The 27,282-nt window shown below is 35.9% G+C and overlaps 1 protein-coding gene across 1 annotated transcript; it reads right to left on the reverse strand.

The window, feature by feature from the left end:
• On the reverse strand, window positions 1-27,282 carry cul2 (cullin 2). Its single transcript, XM_056237059.1, has 21 exons — window positions 27,089-27,282; window positions 25,281-25,420; window positions 24,367-24,469; window positions 24,196-24,290; window positions 22,564-22,669; window positions 22,374-22,456; window positions 21,567-21,663; window positions 20,332-20,442; window positions 19,087-19,249; window positions 16,766-16,890; window positions 15,091-15,198; window positions 13,954-14,013; window positions 13,721-13,849; window positions 12,309-12,395; window positions 12,005-12,157; window positions 9,956-10,033; window positions 9,731-9,797; window positions 6,819-7,021; window positions 4,551-4,652; window positions 3,272-3,388; window positions 1-704 (listed from the first exon to the last, which is right to left on the reverse strand). Exons 2-21 carry the CDS (start codon window positions 25,397-25,399, stop codon window positions 573-575), a joined length of 2,238 nt encoding a protein of 745 aa, XP_056093034.1. The 5' UTR covers window positions 25,400-25,420; window positions 27,089-27,282; the 3' UTR covers window positions 1-572.

Here is a 27,282-nt window from a genome sequence, read left to right on the forward strand (position 1 = left end):
GTGTGTTTATTTGTTTATTTGACAAGCAGCAGAATCATGTTTGTCACCTCATATTTGTTTTTTAATATTTTGAAAGTAAATGCAATTATCAGTATACCGGTTTTATTACAATATTTCTTTTTACTTTGATACATTAAAAAAAAGAATACACACAACAACTGCAACGTGAGAAAAAGAAAGCGTGGTTGTTTTTTTCCGGCCGGTTTCAAACTTTTCACTTGTTTTGCTCTATGTGATGCATTTCATTTGCTCGCTTTCTCTTGTAGATTACGTCTAAAAATGTATTATCCTTTTACACTGGAGTAGCTATAGGCATTCTTCTTGTTTGGTAGACGCACTGAGCGTGGCACTGGTGATGTAAACAGCATAAAATCAGAAGGAGGAGGGCGGGGGGGTGGAGAGATGAAGTATGACTGTCCAGCTACTCAGAGGCCCTTTAACAAAGATGGAGGCACAGAGTCCCGATTCAATCCGATGGTCGAGTGCCGGAGCCAGCCAGAGCCGAAAATAAAACACATGTTAACCGTTCACGCTTTACGGCGTTTATTTTCTTTCATTAAATTAATATGGTCTTATGCGACATAGCTGTATTCATCCGCAGAGCTCTGGCTGCGCTCGATGTACTGCTTGTCGATAAGAACCTCAATGCACTTCTTGATCATGCTGATACTCGGGCTGAATCTCGCTTTGGATTGGTTGATTACCTGAAAGAATAAACACACACACGAAGAAAAATTAGGCTGCTTATATTTGCAATATTTACATGCACATACGGTGTAATTAAAATATTCACAACTACTACATTTACCAAAATGCACATTATAAAATGGACAGTTCCAGTTCTAGATGCTGATTGGTAACAAAAAAAAAGTGTAGTAACAGCGAAACACTGAAAACATAAATGCAGAATTAAGATTACTTGATGAAAGTGATTTGAACATGCGATATATGATGATGCCATTAATACTGAAAAAAGTGATTAATTGCATGATTAAAATAAAACAGTAATAATGTCACATTCTGTACACTTTAACTCAGGGTTATCATCGTTAGACTAAAACTTTTGTTAATTGAAAAAAAAAGCTAAAATAAAAATATATATATTAGTCGAAAAACTTAGAAATGAATTGAGTTGAACTAAGTTTAAGTTGAAGCACTAAAATTATTTACTGGAAATAAATAAATTTAACCTAAATAACTATTTAAAATCAAATTCATTCTTTTTATCAATTCAAAAACTAAAAAAACACTGCTTATTTATTTTATTATTTTCGTTTTTATTATTATTTTCTCTGGAAAATACACCCCCCGCGCCCACTTTGTTGTGTTTATTTTTCATACTTTTTCACATAATAAAAAAAAAAGTTGCATTTATAGAGTTTGCAGTGTGTTAATGTTCTGAATCTGAACATATCCTTACATTCAGATACGAGTTCTTTCAAAGTCTGATTATAAACTGATCTCTGGTAACAAGAATGTTCTTGAGAACTGATCTTGTCGTGACTGACCCAGAAACGGAGGATTTTATCTTTTTTCAGCAAAGCTTGTGAACAGATTAAAGTTGCAGACTTTATTGAAATTCATATTTCCTACAAGATAAAAAGCAAGGCAAACCTGCCGGCATCACCGTGTCCTTGATATGCAGCACGACGAATAAATTAATGTTAGCATTTCTAGATGCTGGACGAGAGGATAAATGTTTTCTCTGTGTGTGTGTGTGTGTGTGTGTGTGTGTGTGTGTGTGTGTATGTGGACAGCTGCATTATTACACCGCAGGAATAACTGGAGCGCCAGTTGAAACTGACAGCCCATAATCAAGTGCATTTCCCCTACATTAGCAGTCAACAGCTGAATATGTTAGTAAATGTTTTGTCATTTCCACAGCTTTGACTAAAAGCAATACTTGTTTGATCAAACCACATGGGAAACATGCAATAAGTTTAAAAACATGTGGAATATTAAAGTGGAAATGGTAAGAACAGATTTCATAACCACAACTTATTTCAAACTTCATGGGGACAAAAACATAATATGATAACATACAGTTCATATCAGGAGCTGTGGCTCGGCTTTGCCATTTACAATAAACAGTTGTTCCCCATATACCTGAATATTACTGGAATATTATATAATCCAGAATATTACTGGCTGCAGATTTTGACAATACTGAATAAACCATAAGAAGAAGGTTTCCCATGTGTGGACATTTGCTATTAAAATGTGTATTTCTGTGATCAAAGCTGAATTTCCAGCATCATTACTCCAGTCTTCAGTGTCACATGACCCTTCAGAAATCACTCTAATATGATGATCTGATGCTCAAGAAACATTTATGATTATTATCAATGTTGAGATCAATGAATGAAATCAGTTTTTGCCACTTAAAATTTTTGTGGAATACTTAGAAGAAATTTTTATAACATAATAAAAGTCTTGATTTAATGCATCCTTACATAATAAAAGTCTTGATTTAACGCATCCTTACTGAATAAAAGTCTTGATTTAATGCATCCTTACATAATAAAAGTCTTGATTTAACATATCCTTACTGAATAAAATTATTTATTTAAAATAAAAATCTTACTGACCCCAAATCTTTGAAGAGTGGTGTAAAATGTAGAATACATTTGTCAGTAAGCATCATGCTAGTGTTTGCTTTACTCAATTTAATTTATGCTCAAATCTGCCCGTTCAGGATGATGTTCAGGACTGATTGAGAATGAGAGTTTGGGGTGAAAAAGTGCTCAATTACCATGAAAATAATGAAAATAAATAACAGATCTTACTGGTCCTAAAACGGGCTTCATTTTCTTGATGAAACATACAATTATTATATCTTTATCATTGGATTCTGAGGTGAAATATGACATGAAGGTTATGATCTATTATACCATTCCCTCTTTATTCACTGTTCAAAAGAGACAAACAATGTACAGCTTGTCTACGGTGTGTGTGTGTGTGTGTGTGTGTGTGTGTGTGTGTGTGTGTGTGTGTGTGTGTGATAAAAACAGTACAGTGGTCTTGTGTAACAGCCTGTGTTGGCGACTCTCTCTCTTCAGACGTGTTCTGACAGCGGCCTATGACAAAGTCTCCCATTCCTGAGATTTCACAGCGCTCTTATCTGCATCTACAGTCTGACCTCTGCGTCAGGAACACACTATATACCGCACACCTTCAAGACTTGCTTTCGGTTCATATTGGTGTCTGAGGCCACAAGTGAAGATTATACACTGAAACATTGCCGTTTTAGCAGACGAGTGTGTCTTCTCACCTCCTGTATGAGGGCGTTGTGTCTCAAGATTTTCCTGGCTTTCATAATCCTCACTATAGCAGCCTGTAAATACATTTTCCTGTCTTCATCCACGGCACTCCTCGTCTGTTCCAGTTCCTGCCGCACACAGAGGACGTGACAGGGTTAATATGACTAGATATTGTGACCTCAGAAGAGCTCAAAAGTGTATTTCAACATGGAAAGAGCAGAAAATTGCAGACTAAGGACCATGTACAGGTCTCGACATTAACGCTTGTCCAGGGCAAATTTTTTGAAGGGCCAATGAAAGAATTTGACTTGCCCGACCGGACAAGTATCCTGATTAAAACGTCAATAGCACAAAAAAATAACTAGGGAATCACCAAACCGTGAGAATGATTCTGCATTCATTTAGTGTAAGTGGCGATTGATGGTGGATTATAGTATATAATGCATAGTTTATTGACGGTAATGAGTCTCGCACAGTCTCATGAAGAGAAATGGAAATAAATTAGCGCAGCACACTAAGAAACTCAGCTAACATACTGCGGTAAAATCCAAAATGAGTTTTTATATTCATAATATATGATACAGTTAAGCAACATCAAGAGTGCGGTCTTCCTGAATACCATCACGATTTAAATTGTGACACTGGTTTCATTCGACAGTTCAATACACAAGTAGCTAGTTAATATTAAGGCGCTTACATTTCAGATGCAATATTAACTATCTATTTGCACAATTTAAAACACAGTATTGCATTAAACAATCAGTTGTCAAAATAGTAATTAAACGCCGAGTTAAACTTTAAAAAGTCTTCATATGAATTAAATATACATTGATTCTTATTAAAGATCCTTAAGTTATTCAATCACAAGCAGTGAATGTTTTTTTCTTTAACATTAATGATTATCAATTTATCTTGGTTATCACGTTTTCATAATCATTGGAAGCCAAAATCGAAACAGCCCCAATGCCGTTGAACTGTTTTTCAAATGCGTTACCCATGAACCCATGAAACCCATGAAAGTCACATGATAGAGACACGTGATATAGTTCAGCCATCGAGTAGCCAGTCATTGGTGTATTTTAACATTATTATGAGCACATAAAAGATCATGATCTCTACGATTTGCTTGAAAAGTAGAGCAAGATTGATCACTATTTAACACTATATAACATCGTCAGATCACCCACCGCTATGGTGAGGTCACATTAGTAGGTTGTATTTGTATTGAGAATTTCCACCACAATATATAACACGACCAACCTCTAAAATCTGCTCAACATGAGACTGTACCTGTGGTGTGTCCTTCTGCATTGACGTTGTGATCTTGAACTTTGTTCTTTTACTGGTGAAACTCATAATTAGGGAAAAAGTGGATTCTGCCTCAATTTCCTCCTGGAGGGAAAAAGAAAGTGGGAGTTTAGTTAAAATCTATCAATGAACAGTTTGATTAAAGTGCCCCAGTTATACTTGTTTGGGATATCACCTTGCATGGAGTGTGTAACACAGCTGTGTATGAATGTAAAAGGTCTGCAAAGATCAAAGTGCAGATAATGGAGTTATCGTCTCGATTCTGAACAGCCTGGAACGTCGTCAATAATCCCAAACTTACTTTCTGTCGATCCGACGTAGGTTTGTAAATGATTTGCATAATGCCAGCCTATGGCCTTCATTGACTGCCTGTGAACAATGGGTCTACTTTGACCCTCAAACACTGTAGTTGTAGCTGGGACTGGAAGAGTTCGGTTCGGGACATGAGAAGACGACGCTGTTTTCTGCTGCAAAAGCAAATCCACTTTGATGCACTTCCAAAGGATGAGGACTTGAAATGATACGGTAAAACCAACACCATTTTTACTGTTCGTATCACTGTGTGTCAAGTGCTGAGAAAGACCCAGAGATGAAATTTAGATATGGTAATGACCGTTTCGGTTTCGACACATTCTGTAAGCAACCAATCACAACAGACTTGGCCATCTGACCAATCAGAGCAGAGCAGGCTCTCGGAAAGGCGGGGTTTAGAGAGACTGATTCCTTTATGGAAGTAAAATAATGACAAATGTTTTTGAAACAAAAAGCCTGTTGAATTGCACTACTTGAAAAAAAATATGCATTAACCCTGCTTGTATTCGTCACGCTTGGCCAACTAACAGCAGATGGAGAGTATGCTCGGTAATCGACTGCTTTTCTTGCAGTTCCTGGATGTCAACGTTGAATTTACTGTTGAATTTGAACCACTGAATTTGTGGAAGCGAATTTGAAAGCGAAATAAAATGGACAGAAAACCGCCTGTTGAATATTATAGGTTGTATTTTTAATCAGTTTGAATATTTTGGAAGTGAAATATGAAAGGTGAAAATGGATTATTGAAATTTTACTAATGAAAATACTTTTGAAATGGTTTGAATTGAAATATTCACAGCCTAAATATTCAACCATGCTAAATTTCAGCCCTAAAAATACAATGCATTAAAATACAAGCAGGGTTAATGCAATGCATATTTTTTTCAAGTAGTACAATTCAACAGGCTTTTTGTTTCAAAAACATTTGTCATTACTTTACTTCAATAATCCTTTATATATACAGGCACTGTGTATATTATGAGAAAATGCAAGTGGTTTTTTTTTTACCTTGGATGCATAAACCTATTGTACGAGACTCCAAAAAAAAAATGAGGAACTTTTAAAATAGCATAATAGGGGCACTTTAAAAATCAAGCAATCAATTAAAATAAAACTAAAACAAATCTTTTCAGGCGGCAACATTCTAATCTGAAAAATTAAGTGTACCCGGAAGTGCGAAAAACTGCAATACATCGAAAATCCGCTAGAGGGAGGTCCCAAAAGGGAGCAAATGTCCATAGACCCCATGTTAAAATGTCCGTTTTCACAGCATAAATTCATGTTTTTACAGGTTGGTCCCATGGACTTTTATTGTATTTTTGGATAGGTTCCGAGTGCCTGACAACTGTGAGGGGGGTGACTTTTTTTCTAACTCGTTAGTTTAGATCGTATTTAGATATAAAATGTATGACAAATGAGGGCGTGGTTAACTTTGATTGACAGCTTGATTGACAGCTGATAACGGGCTGCGCCGAGTGGAATTCCTGAAATTTGACGTCTCGGCCATGATCTGACACAACACATCATACCACCTCTGTATCCTTTCTGAACATTTCTATTGAAATATCGTACATAACATGGGTTGCTCTGCTATAAACTGCACTAACCGACACTGTAGGACTAGGAGTACTTCGCTCCTTTTTTTCCGGTAAGTGACATTCCACTACTATTTCACGTAGTTAGCACTATTTAGCATCAGTGTTTGTGGGCAGTGGCACTACATCAGTTAGCATTACATCGCCTCAGATAAGTACTTTACCTATGGTTATAACTGACATTTTACCCATATATGGATTGGCCAGAAGGTGGGCGGGGTTAGGATTTCCCAAGATTTTCAAAGATGGCGCCACCCATAAACGGGCTCAAAACCGCTCTTCAGAAAGTCTATGGGTGACGTCACAGACGCTTTGTCCATTGTTTTTTACAGTCTATGCTTACTTTCTCAGAGTCGTGGCTGATCATCTTGACGTCCAGCAGAGATTTAATGGTCTTCTGGAGCTCCTTCTCGTTCATCTGCGTGCTGTCCTGCAGTTCTTTATAGCTCACGGTCTCGCTGTTATTGAACGCCAGCAGCACGGCCATCTGATAGGTGGTCACCACCGCCACATACGGCTTGGACAGATAATTCATCTTTACCTCACCTGAGAGAAACAAGTTGGTTGAGAGAAACACTTATACTATATCCAATCTGTACTCAACCGTGCAGTGTATGAATTTTATAAGGTTATTTAGTCATTCGGCGTCAGTCTGATCCCTCCCCCTCCACTGCTTCAGGAAAGCGGTGACAATGCATGTTTTCGGTTAATTTAGTGTATTAAGTGCATTTTTTTCTTGTGAACGCACCATTTATAATACCAAACGACACAAAATAGTACGCAAATTAGGACGCACCTTTAAACTTATAAACTTAATTGAAAATTAGATGTGCTTCCTTGACAACTAACTGAAATAAAATACGTTTAAATTTAAGTAAATTACAACAACTAAAGCTGAAATAATAAATAAACTCATTTTTATTTTAAAAAAATTAAAACAACAGAAGCACCTAAAATTACTAAAACTTTAAGTAAAATGAAAAAACTAAAATTAAAATATAAAGCTAATTTAGAATATTAATACATAATATCCTACTATATAAATAATACTAAAATAACACTAGAGAGAACTGCAGAGATGTGATGTAGGCCACTTTCAAGAAGCTCAAATATAAGTTTCAATTTGTTTAACTTGTTTTGGTCATCACATATTTTCCATATTTGAATGTGTGTTATTTCATGAACTTTACTATTATTTTAAAACGTTCTAAAATGTGGCAAATAGTAATAATAATGAATTAGTAAGTGTGTTGAAACTAGGGCCGGGACTCGATTAAAAAAATTAATCGAATTAATTCGAGGCTTTGTAATTAATTAATCGAAATGAATCGCATTTTAATCGCATAAATATTTGACCTGAGAACAGGGAGAAGTATTTTTTTTTCACATGGATTTTTAGTATACCATTGAATAATGACTGAATACATAAGCTTAAGCAACAAAATATTGTTTATTTTTGTTCAACTAAGTCCAGCAGACCAGTGCAATTTTTGCCTAATAGCAATAGCGAATTATTCCTTGTTGCATAGCTTGCACACAACCATGCTCTTATCGACGCTTCCATCCGTTCGTTTTTTTATAACAAAATTTCCCATCCAAAGGGCCAACCAAAGCGATCTCGTCAGCTTCTTCGTTCACGTTCACTGTGGTTTGTTGTTGTCTGAAGTCATCATGAACGCTAGTTGGTGCTCCAGTATAATCGGTCCGCCGAAACTCATCCAGCGAGAAACGTTCCACGGTGCAAAAATAAGTGTTTAACGTGTTATTCTTTGTGTAATTAATTAACGCGTTAAAGTCTGTAATTAATTCATCTTAATTAACGCGTTAAAGTCCCGGCCCTAGTTGAAACTTTTGTCTGGTACTGTACGTGAGGGTTAAAGTTTTGTTAAAATCCTGCACACTTATATGAGCGAGTCCTAGAAGTGTGACTGTGTCTCGCGGTGTTGACGGATTACTCGGGATATTTTGTCACAGCTCAGTGTGATAATCTGACTCTTGGCAGGGATTTGCTGTGGTTGTGTAGAAACACCAGGTGCGGCTAATCAGGCTTCAACAGCACCAGCCAACAAACATTAGATGTGTTCGAAATCGCCCCCTATTCCCTACATTACTCCACTTTAAACAGTGAATAAAAACGAGTGCGCTGGAAGGGATGCCATTTTTGGATTGGCCACTTTTGCATTGTTTGTGCTTGCTGTTTAATAACCATTTGAAACTTACCAGATTGGCAGCTCCAATAGTAATGAAAAGATTTATCTTAAACTCAGTCATGGAAACTAGCATGTATTAATAATGAATTAAAAAGGAAATTACGCAGTAGCCACCCGGTTTGGACCAGCGGTTTAAATTCATTCAGGAGCATTATGGGTATTCTCTAACTATCCGTTAAGTGTACATCAGTTGTACACTCGTTATTGTGGTGCATTGTGGGATTGAATGGGTGCACTCGATAACGTCCACCACGACAAATGACTAGTGCCCTATTTAAGGGTATGGGGTGATTTCCAATATAAATATAAAAGTTTGATATAATACATCTGTACACATTAATTTAGTTTAAATAAATTTAAATTATGGCTGTCAAATGATTAATCACGATTAATCACATCCAAAATAAAAGTTTTTGTTTACATAATATATGTGGGTGCACTGTGTATAATTATTTTATATATATATATAAATACACACACATGCTTGTATATATTTAAGAAATATTTTCATGTATATACTGTATATAGATTTATATATAATTTATATTATATATAAATATTTTATATATAAATTATATTTTTTTCTTAAATATACATGCATGTGTGTGTATTTATATATATACAAAATAATTATACACAGTGCACCCACATATATTATGTAAACACAAACTTTTATTTTGGATGTGATTAATCGTGATTCATCATTTGACAGCCCTAATTTAAATATATATATTTTTTATTTATTAATATAATTACTTCATTAACTGGGGGCTTTTCTCAACTAATATTCATATATGTAAATAATTACAATTAATTAATCAGCATAATATCTTAAAATGTTCAAAAGTTTGGGGTCAGTAACATTTTTTTTTAAAGAAATTAATACTTTTATTCGGTTTTGCCATCACATGAATCAATTACATTTGATTAAATATATTACAATGGAAACCCTGCATTTTAAATCGCAATAATATTTCAATTGTAACATGTAACAGGTCAAGTAAACACAGCCTGAGTTAAAAAAAAGGTTTATGCTGGACTTTACCTGTGCAGAGATAATGTAGCCAGGTCAACTTCCGTCCGCTGAAGTGCTGGTTATAAAACAACTCGAACTGCAGAAGAAAGAAATCCGTTAAATCAGCGTCATCTACTTTTATAACGGAATGAAAGAGGATTTCACATGTTCATCGCTCAGTACATGCAGGAAGCTCAAGTTCTTGCCCCTAATGATGATGCGTACGGTTTTGGGCATGTTGACACGGCAGCTTACCATTTGTACACTTTTCTCCAGCTCCTGTGGGATGGCAAACGTGGAAGAGGGAACGTGTGTGAGGGGCCACGCACCCGCCTGAAACACACCCAAAATACACATATTCAACATTATTGCAGCAGTATTTATTATATATGATTTATCTGTGCACATCATTCTTCTTTTAAATTCATGTTCCTGGTAATCTTGAATCAGAATAACTCTTCTCTGAGGGCGAGGGCGGGGCTATAACCTGTCACTCACATGAGATCAGCCAATAGCAAACCACAACCATCCAATCAATTCCCCACCCTCATTTGTTCTTGTTCCAGAAGCCGTTTCACTTGGATATATTCGTCACAATAGGGAAGAAAAGACTAGCGCAACTTCTGTTTCATGTTGATTTTACAGTCATAATTTAGTGTTTTATGACCCTTATAATTAAATAGGCTGTTTTTGCAACTGCATGTGTGCACTGTTCGAATTCTGTGTACACCCTTTATGGACCGGGTCAAATTGACCCTAATTGGATTCAATACAATTCCTCAAAAATCACACTATGAAAAACAACAAAGATTTAGATACAAACTGTAAACTTTTAATATCAACATTTGTCAAACATTACAAAAACATTATATCTGAAAATATGATTTATGAAAATGTTTTTAATCCAATTTTTGACAAAATTGGAAAATAAACAGTATACTGACTTTTTTTGCATATAATTTTTTTTTTTTTTTTTTTTTTTTACATTTTATGCTTTGAACATCGTAACTGAACAATAAAAGTTTGCTGTATAATGAAATTTTTTAATTTCCTAAGTTAACTTTCCCTAGTTTCCTAAGACCTAGTTCCCTAGTTTCATTATTCACTCACAGGGAAGTGAGAAAACAAACATAACAAAAACATACATCAAATAAATGTTTTTCATTTATTTTTTGGCTCTGTGAAGCTGCCTTTGAAAATCCTACATAAAAGTTTTGGTATTTTAGCTAGGTATTTTAGATATCTTGAATATTGAAATGAGAGCTTATTTTACTATCTGTGTCTGACAAAGATTTTCATCTGTAATTTGCAAATAATTCTAAACACTGTGATTTTAGCTTTTTCAAGTGTGTTTGGTTAGGGTTAGAGCACTTTTAGATGCACTTGCACGTTAGAACTGGAGTTGAAGTGCCCTGACATACAGAAAATAAATGTTTTATTTTGTGTCTGTACAGTTGCTTTTGAATGGCTGTCAATGAGGGTCAAATTGACCCGCGAACATCACGAACGTAATAGTAATTTTGTTTGTATGCCAAAACACATCAGCATGTTGAAACTTTGCATGCATGTTGATAAATGAGAAAAAGTCACAAAATATCAAGAAAAACAAACAAAGGTTAACCAGTATTTCCAACAACTAGAAAATCGAAACGGGTCAAATTGACCCGCAACATAACACAAGGGTTAAGACTTTTATATGTAAATGACCTCTGTTACAATTGGCTAATCATTTTGATTGTAAAATGAGTGGCAAAATCCTGTTTATATAAATGTGGGCAGTCATTTGTTGATTTTCTCATAGTTTCTCACAAAATTGTGTTGATTTCTGAATGTATATTTTTTACACTGAATTTATTTGGTAACTTCATTATTTTTATCACTTAATAATTACTTATTTAATTATTGATATCATTGTTTTTGGGGGGTGGGGGTTCTCAGTTCATTTTAATAAAAGCGATAAATTACAATTAATTATATATATTTTTTATTCAGCATATGTAATCAATTTGATAACACATGTAAATTTGCCCATAATATTAGGGCTGTTAATGGCTTTAAAGTTTTTACAACTTTGCTTCTGGATTTTATCGCCTGTTATATTGTCAACCTGACGAAAACCGCAAGTCTGATCACTTAGAGATGATTCAATGCTTCAGTGTGAACATGCCCGATGGGTAATCTCTTGGGATTTATTTCCACCTCTGTCATACTGCCCTCAAAAAACACCGGATTAGGAACGTGCATGTAAACGCACTCATTGTTTGTATGGACAAGTATCAACACAGGAATAATATTCTCTCTTACCTGTAATACGTAGATCTGGAAGCTGATGCCCAGGTCCACTACAGTCTCCTGGGTTTTGATAAAGTTGTTGAATTTGTTGTTGAGGTCGGTGCTGACGCTCATATCAGTGTACATTCTGTGCAGTTTGCTTGTGAATTCATATCCACACGCTTGCTGCAAGGCAAAGAGAGAAGTCACTTTAATCACACGCAACCCTTCCTCAGTCTCACCCGTGCTTCTGCATAATGACCTCGGTTAGAGAGGCACGTCTGTGAACCTTTACACACTTTTCAAGAAAGACGGCGGTGTGTGAGACTTTCTGTACCTTCAGTTTGTTGATCATGGCTTCCTCGGAGTCCATGGATAATGAAAGTCCGTGTATTAACCTCTTTGCAAGCATCCTGGCATAAAACTATAAATAAATGACAATTAAAAATCAGTGAGTGCTAAACACAGACACAAAATGAAAAACTATTTCAAACCAATTCAGTCCCCAATAAACACTTTCATGATTTAACATTTAAAATGTTTTAACAATTTGCTAGCATGTTTGTTAACATTTTAGCATATTGCTAGCACAACAACACTAGCATGTTTTAACACGTTTTGTTACAACGTTTTAGCACATTGATAGCATTTTCCTAACATGTTTTAACATTTTCATATCATGTGGTAACATGTTTAACACTATGTTGATAACGTGCTGTTTTCTAACATGTAAACTTGCTAGCAATATGTTTTAACACATTGCTAGCACAATTCTAGCATGTTTTAACAAATTGCTAACATGTTTTAACACATTCATAACAAATGTGTTCAAGCCATGTCGGAATTAATGTAATTACATGATTTCAAAGATTCGCGTCCTCAACTTTGTTTACAACTTTGTTAACTTTTAATTTTTTTATGCATTCTGAGTCCGAGGATGTGAACAGCGTCACTGGTTGTCATCTCACAATTACAGTAATTACAACATGGCATGAACGCAGCTCATGTTTCTCACGTTTTAGCATTGTTTTGTTAGCATATTAGCATGCTACTAGCATCTTTTAAAACATTCCTAACACAACAATGCTATTTTAACACACTGTTAAAGTTTAACATGTTACTAAAACATACTCATTTTTTTTTAACATTTTGCTGTTTTAACGTTATCGTGCTGCTATCATGTTTTTAACATGGCCATAGTATGTGCGAACACGTTTTAACATGTTGATTACATATTTTAACATAGTGCTGCTAACATGTTCTCACATTTCTAACTTCTTGTTGAAGTTAGCATGCTTTAATATTGCTAACATGTTTTAACATGTTCATATCATGTTTCTCACATGTGAATAATTTTGCTAACATGTTTTAGCACATAGCTAACACAACAATTTTAGCACATTGTTAAAACATGCTAGCATGGGATGGGACACATCAAAATGTTCGACCAATAGCTTTTAGCTGACATCGCAGACTATGATTAGCAACTTAGACATTCTCATTGTAGAGAATTTCAATGGACAAAAATAAATGTTTTAGACAATTTGGTTCATTTTCCCAATAGAAAAATAATTTTTCTAAAATCTCTGAAGTTTTTTTTCTTCTTTTTTTTCGGTTATTTTGTCAACTTTTAATTTAAATGCAAGCAACACAGGTTCAAATCCAGCTCGCAACATTTTCCATATCCTGTTTCCCCATTTTCTTCTTTGCATCATTTCCTGTTCTCTTTAAATGAAGTCATGGCCTCACCTTCTGAAACACATCTTTGTCATCAATGTATTTGAAGACCGTGATGAAGCTGGTCAGTTTGTCCTCAACCTCATTCTCCGTCATTCCTTTTGCAGATTTCTTCAACAGGTTGTCACAGTACTTGGCCAGCTGTGCAGCGCCACAGAGGAAAGGGAGTGTTAATGTTCAGTCAGTGTGTGAGTTTATTTAGTCATCTTGATCTAACATTGGCAGGATAAACAGTGATTACGCACCAGCTCAGGTGCTTTGCAGATGGATTTGGGCTCTCTGAAGTTCACTACTGAAGTCAAGGCCTGGAAGGGAAATGAGCAATAAAAGCACAAACCACAAACTCCAGTGTTTGGAAACACTCACATGAACCCGAGGCCAACGCTTTCTGAATCCCAGATACCCCCTACTGGACTAAAGCGAGAGTGTTTGCACAGTTTGAACTGTAAAATTAATTTTCTGGAGAAAATGTGAGCGACGCTCTTTTTCTGTGCTTAATTCTCAGCCATGATGCTGTAGTGTTGCTGAGGCGTGTTTTAGAGTGGATGTGTGTGTTTTAAGTATATGTTATATTATATTAATTTTAATAACTGCATTTGTATTATTTCAAAGTATTGAATTTTGTACTATCATTACATATCGTTGTTGTATTACATAACATTATAATGTACATTAATATATATTTTATTATATCATATAATCATTTCCATAATTGCATTTGTATAATTTCATTATTATTTCAAAGTATTGAGTTTTTACTATCCTTATGTTATGTTATTATTTATCATATTATATATCAGTTTCCATAATTGCATTTGTATTATTTCAAAGTATTAATGTTTTTACTATTATTATGTTGTTATTATACTACATTACATTCAATTACTATATAATCTCCATAATTGCATTTGTATTATTTCTAAGTACTGATTTTTTACTATCATTATGTTAGGTTATTACATCATAATTTATTATATTATGTATTAATCTCCATAATTGCATTGGTATTATTTCTAAGTTTTGATGGTTTTATTATTATTATGTTATGTTATTAAATTGGTAACACTTCATTTTAAAGTTTTATCCACGTTACATGTACTTACTATAGTAATAACAGTAAATTATGCATAATTACAAGCAACCACCTCTAAACCAAACCCTAACCCCTAATGTTGTTAATAAATATTACTCAGTACTTTTTTGCATGATTACACTGTAATAAGGGCACCTTAAAATAAAGTGCAGCCTTTATTACATTATACTGTGTAAATATTTCAAAGTATTGATGTTTTTACTATCAATAATGAGTGTCTAAATCGTTTGCCTGTTACTGTATAGACAGTTGTAAATCATTTTTAAACTGTGTTGAAATGTAAGTGTACCTTATCAAGAGCACTCATGAAGTGTTGGTCCCCATTCAACACTGTGTTAATCAACTGGACAAATTTACTATGAACCTCTAACACTGACTCCACAAACTGGGTTGGCATCTGCAAGACAAGATCAGAGAGCACCGCAATTAAAACCGGTTTATATGCAGAATTATTTGTATATAGCATTAATCACATATAACTACCGAGCACTTTTAGACTCTAGTGTTGAACAATGTTCAACTTTGGGTAAAACGCAGCGCTCAATGCTCATCACTGTCACTTTTTACCCAACCGTCCAATCACAGTGGAGGAGGGGCGGGACTAATACCACACCGACCAACCGCCACATTCTGCTTGTACAACGTCAACAGACGACAACAACAAGCATAATAACGGAACAAAATTATTTAAAACAAGAGGCAGAGAAAAGACGTTACATTGTATTGACATTTTAATATTGAATCAACACAGAAACAAAATATGTGTGAAATGAGATACTAGGATATTATTATTTTTTTAAACATTTTGCTGTTTTAACGTTATCGTGCTGCTATCATGTTTTAACATGTCCCTAGTATGTGCTAACATGTTTTAACATGTTGATTACATATTTTAACATAGTGCTAACATGTTCTCACATTTCTAACTTCTTGTTGAAGTTAACATGCTTTAAAGGGGTGATGAACTGAGAAATCAAATTTTCCTTGAGCTTTTGACATCTAAGAGGTCATCATATTATAAGAATATCCTGTAAGTTTCAGAATTGAAAACGTCCTTGTTAGTCCAATAAAAGCTTTTGTTGACACCAGGCTCAGCAAACGACTCTTTTTTCAAAGTGGGGAACTATGACGACAAAGAGGATAAAACACCACCCCCGCAGAAGAAGATCAACGCCTACTTCAACACGGCCGGTTTAGCCCCGCCCACCGATTCGCGCATTACACGAAACTCATTATAATATATGCAAAACTGTTATCCACTCACAGCAGTGGGCGTTTACTTCCAAGTCTTCAATGCGAGACGCCCATAAAAACCGAGCGTTTTTGAGCTAGGCTCAAAACTAGGGTAGAAAATAGCCTATTACTTATTCATTTTGATGTTTTTGAATGTAAAAACCAAGCGAACGTCATAAGTTGACCTCAGACAACAATATAAAATTTTTTTTAAAGCCAGTTCATGACCCCTTTAACAAGGTAACATGCTGCTAGCATGTTTTAACATATTGCTGACATGCTTTAACATGTTCATAACATGTTTCTCACATGTGAAAATTTTTGCTACTAGTAACACTTTCCCCGATATCCCGTATCATAACAAGCAAAGCGTCTCAACTGAAAAAAATGCCAAAACGCTCTCAAGTGCCCATAGCTAGGCGTTTCCAGTCGAGCGCCTAGCATTTACAGCTGGCTAAAAACGCTTTAGTGGACACACGGCCTAAGGCCTGGTTTCACAAACAGCGTTTAGATTAAGCCAGGATTATGCCTTAGTTTAATTAGGACATTAAAGTAGCTTTTATAAACATGCCTTAGAAAAAAACTAAAACATTACTGATATGCATCTTGAGACAAAACAGTGGCAGTGACATATTTTAAGATATTTCAGTGTTCCTTTCCTTTAGTCTGGGACTAGGCTTAAGCCTTGTCTATGAAACAAAGCAAATTTCCACATAACCCCAGTTACTCACGTTTTCCTGAGAGAGGTTACTGGTGGCTCTGAGACCCTCTTCATGGATGTGGACCTGGAGCTCTTGGATCATGTGAGGTAAGCCGCTGGACACGGCCCGCAGTAGCGTGTACATATTCGCCATATCTGAAACCAGACAAACCATCAAGACCACGTCCTACATTTACAACAAGCCAATGGACTACTTGCACAACTACTTCCGCCTTCTACTTATTACATCTCGGGAGTTTCCGGTAACAGCATCAGCGCACCTACATACATGAGAACCATGATTATCACTCTGTTTTATGGCTGCAAATTGATTAAATCAATGAATCATGATCCCTGCATTAATTATTCACTCACCTAAAGGATTATTAGGAACACCATACTAATACTGTGTTTGACCCCCTTTCGCCTTCAGCACTGCCTTAATTCTACGTGGCATTGATTCAACAAGGTGCTGAAAGCATTCTTTAGAAATGTTGGCCCATATTGATAGGATAGCATCTTGCAGTTGATGGAGATTTGTGGGATGCACATCCAGGGCACGAAGCTCCCGTTCCCCCACATCCCAAAGATGCTCTATTGGGTTAAGATCTGGTGACTGTGGGGGCCATTTTAGTACAGTGAACTCATTGTCATGTTCAAGAAACCAATTTGAAATGATTCGAGCTTTGTGACATGGTGCATTATCCTGCTGGAAGTAGCCATCAGAGGATGGGTACATGGTGGCCATAAAGGGATGGACATGGTCAGAAACAATGCTCAGGTAGGCCGTGGCATTTAAACGATGCCCAATTGGCACTAAGGGGCCTAAAGTGTGCCAAGAAAACATCCCCCACACCATTACACCACCACCACCAGCCTGCACAGTGGTAACAAGGCATGATGGATCCATGTTCTCATTCTGTTTACGCCAAATTCTGACTCTACCATCTGAATGTCTCAACAGAAATCGAGACTCATCAGACCAGGCAACATTTTTCCAGTCTTCAACTGTCCAATTTTGGTGAGCTCTTGCAAATTGTAGCCTCTTTTTCCTATTTGTAGTGGAGATGAGTGGTACCCGGTGGGGTCTTCTGCTGTTGTAGCCCATCCGCCTCAAGGTTGTGCGTGTTGTGGCTTCACAAATGCTTTGCTGCATACCTCGGTTGTAACGAGTGGTTATTTCAGTCAAAGTTGCTCTTCTATCAGCTTGAATCAGTCGGCCCATTCTCCTCTGACCTCTAGCATCAACAAGGCATTTTCGCCCACAGGACTGCCGCTCACTGGATGTGTTTCCCTTTTCACACCATTCTTTGTAAACCCTAGAAATGGTTGTACGTGAAAATCCCAGTAACTGAGCAGATTGTGAAATACTCAGACCGGCCCGTCTGGCACCAACAACCATGCCACGCTCAAAATTGCTTAAATCTCCTTTCTTTCCCATTCTGACATTCAGTTTGGAGTTCAGGAGATTGTCTTGACCAGGACCACACCCCTAAATGCATTGAAGCAACTGCCATGTGATTGGTTGATTAGATAATTGCATTAATGAGAAATTGAACAGGTGTTCCTAATAATCCTTTAGGTGAGTGTATTTATAGGAACATTTCTATTTTCACAGTTAGATATTTTCTATCCAACTGTGCATTCTGAATAATAAATAGACTAAATATATTTTCCCACTAACCTGCAGCAATGCTCGTCTTCTCATTAACAGTGTTTTTCTCTTACTGATATTTCATACCTGTTGAGTTTACATTTTTAAATGAATTTGACTAATAAAAAGGATTGCTTGTGTGCGTTTAGTCAACTCAATGACTACAGTACATTGAAAATATACATAACCGGAAATAAGTTCAAAACGGAAGAGCGTCACGAAGCTCAGTGCAAGTGGTCCATTGAGACACATACAGGTGAAACTCGAGAAATTAGAATATCGTGCAATAGTTCATTTATTTCAGTAATTCAACTTAAAAGGTAAAAACTAATATATTATATAGACTCATTACATGCAAAGTGAGATATTTCAAGCCTTTATTTGTTATAATTTTGATGATTATGGCTTACAGCTTATAAAAAGCTTTTCACAATATTCTAATTTAGAATTTGGGGTTTTCATAAGCTGTAAGCCATAATCATCAAAATTATAACAAATAAAGGCTTGAAATATCTCACTTTGCATGTAGTGAGTCTATATAATATATTAGTTTCACCTTTTAAGTTGAATTACTGAAATTAATGAACTTTTGCACCATATTCTCATTTTTCGAGTTTCACCTGTACACAAACAAGCATAAATCCGTGAGATGAAAGTGAAAGTTCGCACTGGTTGTAAGCATAAATAAACATGCTGACCCTCTCTCTTTTCCTGTCGGATGATATTTTGACACTCCCCGTGCAAGAACTGCAGGTGATCGGCCACCATCCTCTGCTGACATTCATGGATGACTTTGGCATAAGAGCTGGGGTGCAGATACTTCCGACATCTCACCTCTTCGTCTTTCAACCGGCCTAAAACCTGCAGGAGCAGAAACAGCCGGCCAGCGGAGGGATTACATCACAGTACAGCCGGCAACCAAGCCCTGAAAAGTGAAGCCAAAGCGTCTCGATCGCCCCCCGGTGGCCGGTCCTAGTATAGGTCATAAGCCCAGAGTCTCGATCGCCCCCCGGTGGCCGGTCCTAGTATAGGTCATAAGCCCCGCCTCCCCATGTTATTCAACGGCATGCGAGACCAACTAAACAATTAAATTACACTTAAATATCGTTTTTCCAAAGATGATTTCTGTCATTTACTGTAGTTTTTATCACGCTGATGTAATTTCAAGTGTTTGTTTTTAAAATAAGTTTGTTTTTAGTTAGTTATTTGATGCGGTGGTGTGACGTCATGATTGACAGCTGTGATTGACAGGTTCTCTGAGCGAAGTAGTCACTGAAGCACCAACAGACTTTTTGTCGGGATCTTCGGAGGACTGAGGAGATTGGAGCTTTAAATTTAATATATAAATTTCTATACTTAATTTTTTTAAAAGTGCCGGAGCGTGTGCTTGCGATTGATTCTGCGAGAGTGGGGGCGGGGCCTTGATTTCACGGCTTTACTTCGTGATCACGACTGCGCATGTCTGGTCCCGAGATCGCTTCTGCGCAAACTCAAGTTCAAGATGTCAGCGCCATATCGGGACACTGGCGGCTTCACTTCTGACCAATGGAAGAGAGCGAAGGGGCGTCGTCCATCTTTTTTTACAGTCTATGCTAGCAACAAATAACCAAAACCAACTGTTCTAAATGTAAAAGACACCAATGCTACATTTTTCTAAATGTCATAATTATTTGTTAACGAACAAGTATTCATTACTTCAATGAGCTCATTGTTTCTGCATTAAATTATTACATTGTTTACCTTTTTCGGTGTGATTTTGTATATGTACATTTCTGAAATACATAACTAAGACAGTTACCTCTGATTACAGATCACTCTAAATTGTAATGTGGACTCATGCATTTTCTGTAAAGCTGCTTTGAAATGATGTGTATTGTGAAAAGCGCGCTATACAAATAAATGTGAATTGAATTGAATTAAAAGATGGTATTGGACAGTCTCACCTTCTCCATATATTGGGAGCAGTTGGACTCCTGCAGGAGATTGGAGGCTTCTTGTTTGTAATACTCGCCGGTTTTTGTCAGAAACGGCCCCTCAAAGATCTCCTGATAAAACTGGGATTAAAAGAGACGGTGTGGTCTTCAAATCAGACGCAGGAGTGCAGAACACACACAAACTCCCAGCATGCAAATATGTACACAAACGTCTGGGCTCGGGAATATTTTTTAATTGTTTTTCTCATGTTCAACAAGGCTGCATTTATTTGATCAAAAATAGTGAAATGTTATTACATTTTACAATAACTGTTTTCTGTGAGAATATATAGTAAGATGCAATTAATGTGATCAAAGCTAAACCAGCATCATTACTCCAGTCTTCAGAGTCACATGATGCTTCAGAAATCATTTTAATATGCCATATCCGCCATACTTTTTTTCAGGATTGTTTGATGAATAGAAATTTGGAATATAAATCTTTTGTAACATAAAAAATGTCTTTACTGTCACTTTTGATCCATTTAATGCGTCCTTGCTGAATAAAAGTATTATTATATTATTTTTACTTTCAACCTTTTGAACGATAGCGTACAAAAAATACATTGTTAAAAATATTTACAGAATAGTGTATATTCACAATAATTTTATTGACTGATCTATATGTATTATTATAATTACTATTATTATTATTATTATTATAAATACAGTGCTATCACTACTCCTACTATTATTATCATGAATGCTGTTTGTTGCCACTGCTACCGCTACTATCGCTACTATTTTTATCTTTGTTATAATTATTATTATTATTAGTATGAATACTGCCTCTACTTCTACAACAATTCTATTACAATTACTATGAATATCTCAATATTGCTTCTATCTATATCTCTAAAATATCCCATTGCTTAAACTTACCAATGTACCTCCATACATCACTAGATCGATATATTTATATTTAGCTGGTTTTTTTTGTCGTGTTTTTTTTGTTTTTGTATATTTATTTTGTGTGTGCTCCATGTACGTCTTTCTTTTGTATGTGTATATAATTCACTGATCTTTTATCTTGTATAAACTACAATGTTTTGTTAACTTGCAATAAAAAATAATAATAATAATAATAAAAATATATATATATTTACAGAAAATATTACTGAAGTTTCACATTAGCATAAAAATAACAAAAACTTTGAATAAATGTCACATAAAAAAAAAACATGCATCTAGACATAGATTCTCACCTTTAGAGGAAACTTTTTCTTGTATTGTTCAACATGAACAAAGGAGTTGATAACCCCATGGATTACTTTCTGATTTGGGTCCTCCCCGCATCGGTCGCTACGGAAACAACATCAAAACTTAGTAACTAAACTGCAAATATATCTTCTGCAGAACTGACATATGATCAATAAAACTGAACTTGGGTTCAGGTCATGCAAAAGTGTCTATGGAAAGAATCTGTGGTACCAAACAGTTTGAAATATAGGTTGAAATTACAAACCGTAAATATATTTACAGTAAAACACAACAGAAACAAGCAAGTGGGAAGAATGGTTTAAACGCTTGAACATGAAGCTTGCATTTTTGTTATAAAAAAGTTTGTTATTTGAGCTAGTGTATAGAGAACAAGGCTGGGCGGTGTGAAGATATATATATATATATATATATACTTTATTTATCCCGAGGGAAATTCAAGTATCCAGTAGCATTTCTCTATATCTCACAACTGTGACTTTATTTCTCTATATCTCACTGGAGCACAATTTCATTATTGTAATGATGTTAATTATTAATTGCTGTTTATTGATTACGCTTCGCTTGCTCCCTTGGCTTGTTTGTAGAATTGAAGTGGACTAAAACGTTAAAAATGACTACAATAATTAAATATTCAATATTGATCGATACAACAAAAAAAGTAATACATTTGTCAATACAAATCAAATCAAATAATGGTTAAAGTATAATAAATTTGATTGAAAAAAAAAAGTTTTTCGAGGTAAAGTTGAATTAACCTGGAAACATTCACCATATCTTAAGGGTTAACCTACTTCTTGATCTCTTTCAGGAGCATCCCGATCAGCATGGGTTGAAGGGGCTCAATCATTAACTTCCGCCACATGTCGAGTGCAAGCTAAAAACACAACAACAACAAAAACTGTTTATGAAAGAATAAAACCCAATTTGGCATTTGACCTGTGAATAGCTCCTCATCCTATCGTGTTGTGAAGCCCTGCATACCTCTCCGATCTCCATTAACGGCTCATTCATGTCCACTCCTCCATATCCATACTGCAGGTCGGCTTCGGTCAGCTTGTTCTTCTTAATAAACTGTGTGTTAAGGTATCTGCAGCAAATCCATCAAAACACTAATTAGGGAAAAGCAGTTGCTATTATTATAAATGAATACGTGCATATGTCGATGCACAATAAAGCCACGGGTGACGTCAATTCAAAAGCTGCTTGTTTTCGCAGCTGACCAAGAGCAGCGGGACAGAGACGGGGTTCAGGCGGTGCAACCAAGCAGAAACTGACCAGAGCCCTTGGCGAGGCCGGCATGCCAGAGAAACACAACCTTGTGCACTCAGTGTAGCGCATGATAGTTTACTTTACACACTCACAAATCAGTGATAATGTATGATATCAAATAAAAATATGAACCACAAATCCTCAATATGATCAGACCGGCGTACTAATCCTGCACTCTTACCATATTTGTAACATGCATATTGTGTGTGTGCACAATATGCAAACTTTCTGAATGCATGAAATAACAGGAAAATCGACTGTATGTGCCAAACTGTGCAGTTCACAACAGGCACACTTCAGGGAATACCGTATCCCACAGTGCAACGCTCCCGGCTCCGTCTCCACACTCCTAATCGACTGTGAACATCCCGGTGGCGACATATTTGATCGTTCCACCACAAGTTTACACAAAACTAGATTAAGAATTGCAAAACTATTCAATTACTTTTCATGTCTGATATGATAACTGGACTGAACTACTTTTCAAGAGTTTGGGATCAGCGTCTTTTATTCAGCAAGGTTGCATAACAATTATTTAAAAGTGACAGTAAAGACTTTTACATTGTTGCGAAAAAACTATTTCACATAAATGCTGCTCTTTTGAACTTTATAGTCATCAAATAATCCTGAAAAAATGCAGCAAATCATCATTTACAGTGATTTCTGAAGGATCATGTGACACTGAAGACTGGAGTAATGATGCTGAAAATACAGCTTTGATCACAGGAATAAATTACATTTTACTATCGTTTTAAATTGTAATACTATTTCACAATATTACTTTTTTAACTGTATTTAAATGAAGAGCATAACATACCTTTAGTCAGTGTGCACTAATATATACAGTCGGTTTTACATCAATAGTTAATTGGAACTGACTGATTATTTTCTTAGGCTAAAGTTCAAGATATCTAGTCGAGACTAATAATGGCCTAAGTGTTAAACTAAAGTAAAGCACAAAAGACCAATCATCGAATTCTTAGACAACCACTCGATCACGATATAAACACTTATTTGAGTAAGGGTTCACCATCCAAGTATCACACCAGCATGAACACGAACACCATTTACCAACCAAAAACTCTGAAGTAGTGAAGCTCAGTCAAATTCATTTCAGAATTAAAAGTGAACAAGCCGTACCAAACAGAACTGCAAAAAAATGTATTTCATCTGTCAACCACCTGATATTGTTAAGCAAACCTGGCAGTCCCGTCCCCAAAAAGTCAACCTATGAACTGCTTCCGTATAGTTGTCTCTGCGCATTAAACTCGACGACTATGAGAACACGAGCACTGGAAAACATTGCACACATCACATGGAGTCCCCAGTGCTAGCTGAGCTTACCTGTATAAGCAATCCATGTACTCAGCGCCTTTGCTGTACTCCTCCCAGTATCTGTGATACATCACCAAAACCTTTTCTTCAGACTCCAGGACTCTCTGTAAGACACACACCACAGTGATAAAAGACATCCACGATTACAACGTGACGGCACTGAGATTGAGGCGTTCTCACCTTGAACAACTGCCGGACGTGGTTCTCCAGAAACACCTTCGTCTCGGTGTACAGCCTTTCCCCTAAAGGCTCCGGATATGCAACACACAGCGCGTATATGTCTCTGAGGCACACGTCAAGGAGATTGCCATGCAGGATACATGAAGTTAGTCTACCGTGCAAAAGTTTCTCTTCTGCTCATCAAGGATGCATTTGGGGGACTACCGATGAAAATTAGCACTTTTGAGCTAACTCGGGTATATTTACATTGTTTTAATGTTGATTAATGTACACTGTCCCCTTTCAAATAAAGCGAAAAAAAATTACTCTTCATTTATTTGATCAAAAATACAGTCAAAACAGTAATACTGAGAAATATGATTACACTTTAAAGTAGCTTGTAATGTATTGTAACGTGTAATTTATTCCTGTGATCAAAGCTGAATATTCAACATCATTACTCCAGTCTTCAGTGTCACATGATCCTTCAGAAATCACTCTAATATGATGATTTGCTGCTCAAGAAACATTTTTTATTATTATTAATAATGTTGAAAAATATGCTGCTTCATATTTTGGTGAAAACTGTGATATTTTTTATTTTTTAAAAGGATTCCTTGATGGTTAGAAAGGTCAAAAGAACCGCATTTATTTGAAATGGAAATCTTTTGTATCATTATAACTGGCCATTTTGATCAATTTAATGCATCCTTGGTGAAAAAAAAAAAACTTAAAACAAAAATCTTACTGATGCCACCAAAGTTTTGCACGGTAGTGTAAGAGGTAACACATTTAATAAATGGCAATTATGGCTTAGCACCCTCATAAAATAAAATCTCCAATAATCTGATTACAAGAAACATTCAGAAGGAAGAGGAAAGAGGAAGCCATATTTCTAAATCCTGACAGTGTGTCTCTACTAGAGCTCAGGATACGAGAAGCGGTCGTTCCATGTCGCTCTCTCCACGTAATCCAGCATCACAACCGCTCTGATGGTCGTCAGGAGCTTGTTCCACGTCTCATCGAAGTCCACCACCCGCGGTTTTAAGGACATGGTGTGTGGCTTCGGCTTCGACTGCAGGGGGAGACGAGAAAAACCAGGTGACAATCATCTCACTGTAGCATTCAGTGCTGGTATTAACTAAAACCATTCAAAGCATTTTCGGGGATTGAAATGGTGAAAATAAACTGAAATACGTTTAAGTTGAAGTACTAAAATTGTTAAAACTAAACCAACAAAATTAAAGCTAAATAGAAATATTTAAGCAAAACAAAAAATAATAAAAATGAGAAAAGCACATAAAACTAAAATTAAAATGAAAACTAAATATAAAAAAATCGAATTCAAAATATAAAAAAATATATAAATAATATTAGAAAAAAAATTACTTTAGCAAGTCAAATGGACTGGATAAGAATTTTTGTTGAAATGCATTTAATAGAAATTCACAACGAGTTGAGCATAAATAGCAAAATAGTAAAAAAAAATCCCATGTTTTTGTTTCCATTGATTAGTATTTAGTAATTCCCTGAGGTTTTCTATAACTTCCTGAAAGTAAAACTTTAGCTCCTAGTACCACATGCTGCACATAAATCGTTCAAATACAATTTTGTTTTCAGCATTTTTAAATTAAACATGTTTGGTCATCAATATTAAACATCAACTTCTTTAAACCCCTGACAGTCAGTGTTGGGTGTAATTAATTACTGTAATTTAATTACTTTTCCCTCCAAAAAGTAAACGACAGGATTACTCTAAATTTTTCTGTAATTTAATTACAGTTACTTCTGAGGTAATTGCATTAAATACTGTAAATAGACTATAGAACGATTCTATATAAAATATAATAGTGGATTGAACAGCTAAATTTTATGTTAAAATATATGTTTTTAATGTAACCTTCTCCTTTTACACGTTTTGGTCAGTTCAATAAAAATGTATCCAATTGTATATTGTTTATTTGACAGAATCAAAACAGCAGTTTATCTGTTCGAGGTTGATATGGGATATATTTAGAACGTAATTATTAATAAGTAATCTGACACTTTTTACAGAGAGTAATTAGTACAGTAATCTAATTACACTTTTTGAAGATGTAATTATTACTAGTAATTAATAACTTTTTTTTAGAGTAACTTACCCAACTCTACTATCAGTTGACCACCACAACACACCAATGCAACAATAAAGTAATACCAGTTGACACTTGACAGGTCTGTCTAGAAGAGAATAAAGACATGCATGTCTGCCTTCTACACAAAACAACCATAAACCTCATAAACTACATCACAATCACGGGGGAACTAATTATTAGAGTAACTGATTGTCACAACAAAGGCAGATCAGTGAAGATCAACTCATTATCTCAGTGTCAACATCCAAAATAGCTGTCAAGGCACATCAAAGTATCAATATCATTTGATCTACATAGAAACACCCCTATAAATAGCCAAAACAAATGAGTTTACATCTCCAGTAAATCCAGTTGCTGTGAAACAGAGTCACCCCCAAAACTGCAGAGGCCTAGTTACACATATCCATGATATGACTGCATGAAAACAGAAGCTGAGGGTTATTTTAAGCAGACGTGGTTGAATAACAGCCGTGTGCTGTGGTAAACAAACACGCACACGTGTGTTTATAAGCGATCGGTGTGTGTTTATGATGCAAATACAGTGTTATGGAGCTGAAACTGCAGCTAACGTCTGTGCTAGCATGAGCGCTGCTCATTCACACACACACCTGAGATTGAGAAAGCCCTGCTGAGCTGCGAGTCTCGGGCGGTCAGGAGGCTCGGCTGGGCCGGGTCTGGATGTGTTGTCCACGGGTCAGTGTGTCACGGCTGTGGGTTTGAAGTGAAGCTGTCAAGACGCTTGATTCCTCTCTCTCTCCCTCTACACCTCTGCCATTGCCTTTCACGGACTGCACCACTGCAT

The sequence above is a fragment of the Rhinichthys klamathensis genome, unplaced genomic scaffold (genome assembly GCF_029890125.1).
Source record: "Rhinichthys klamathensis goyatoka isolate OS25496 unplaced genomic scaffold, OSU_Roscu_1.1 h1tg000476l_1, whole genome shotgun sequence".
In the NCBI taxonomy this organism is placed as follows: Eukaryota; Metazoa; Chordata; class Actinopteri; order Cypriniformes; family Leuciscidae; genus Rhinichthys; species Rhinichthys klamathensis.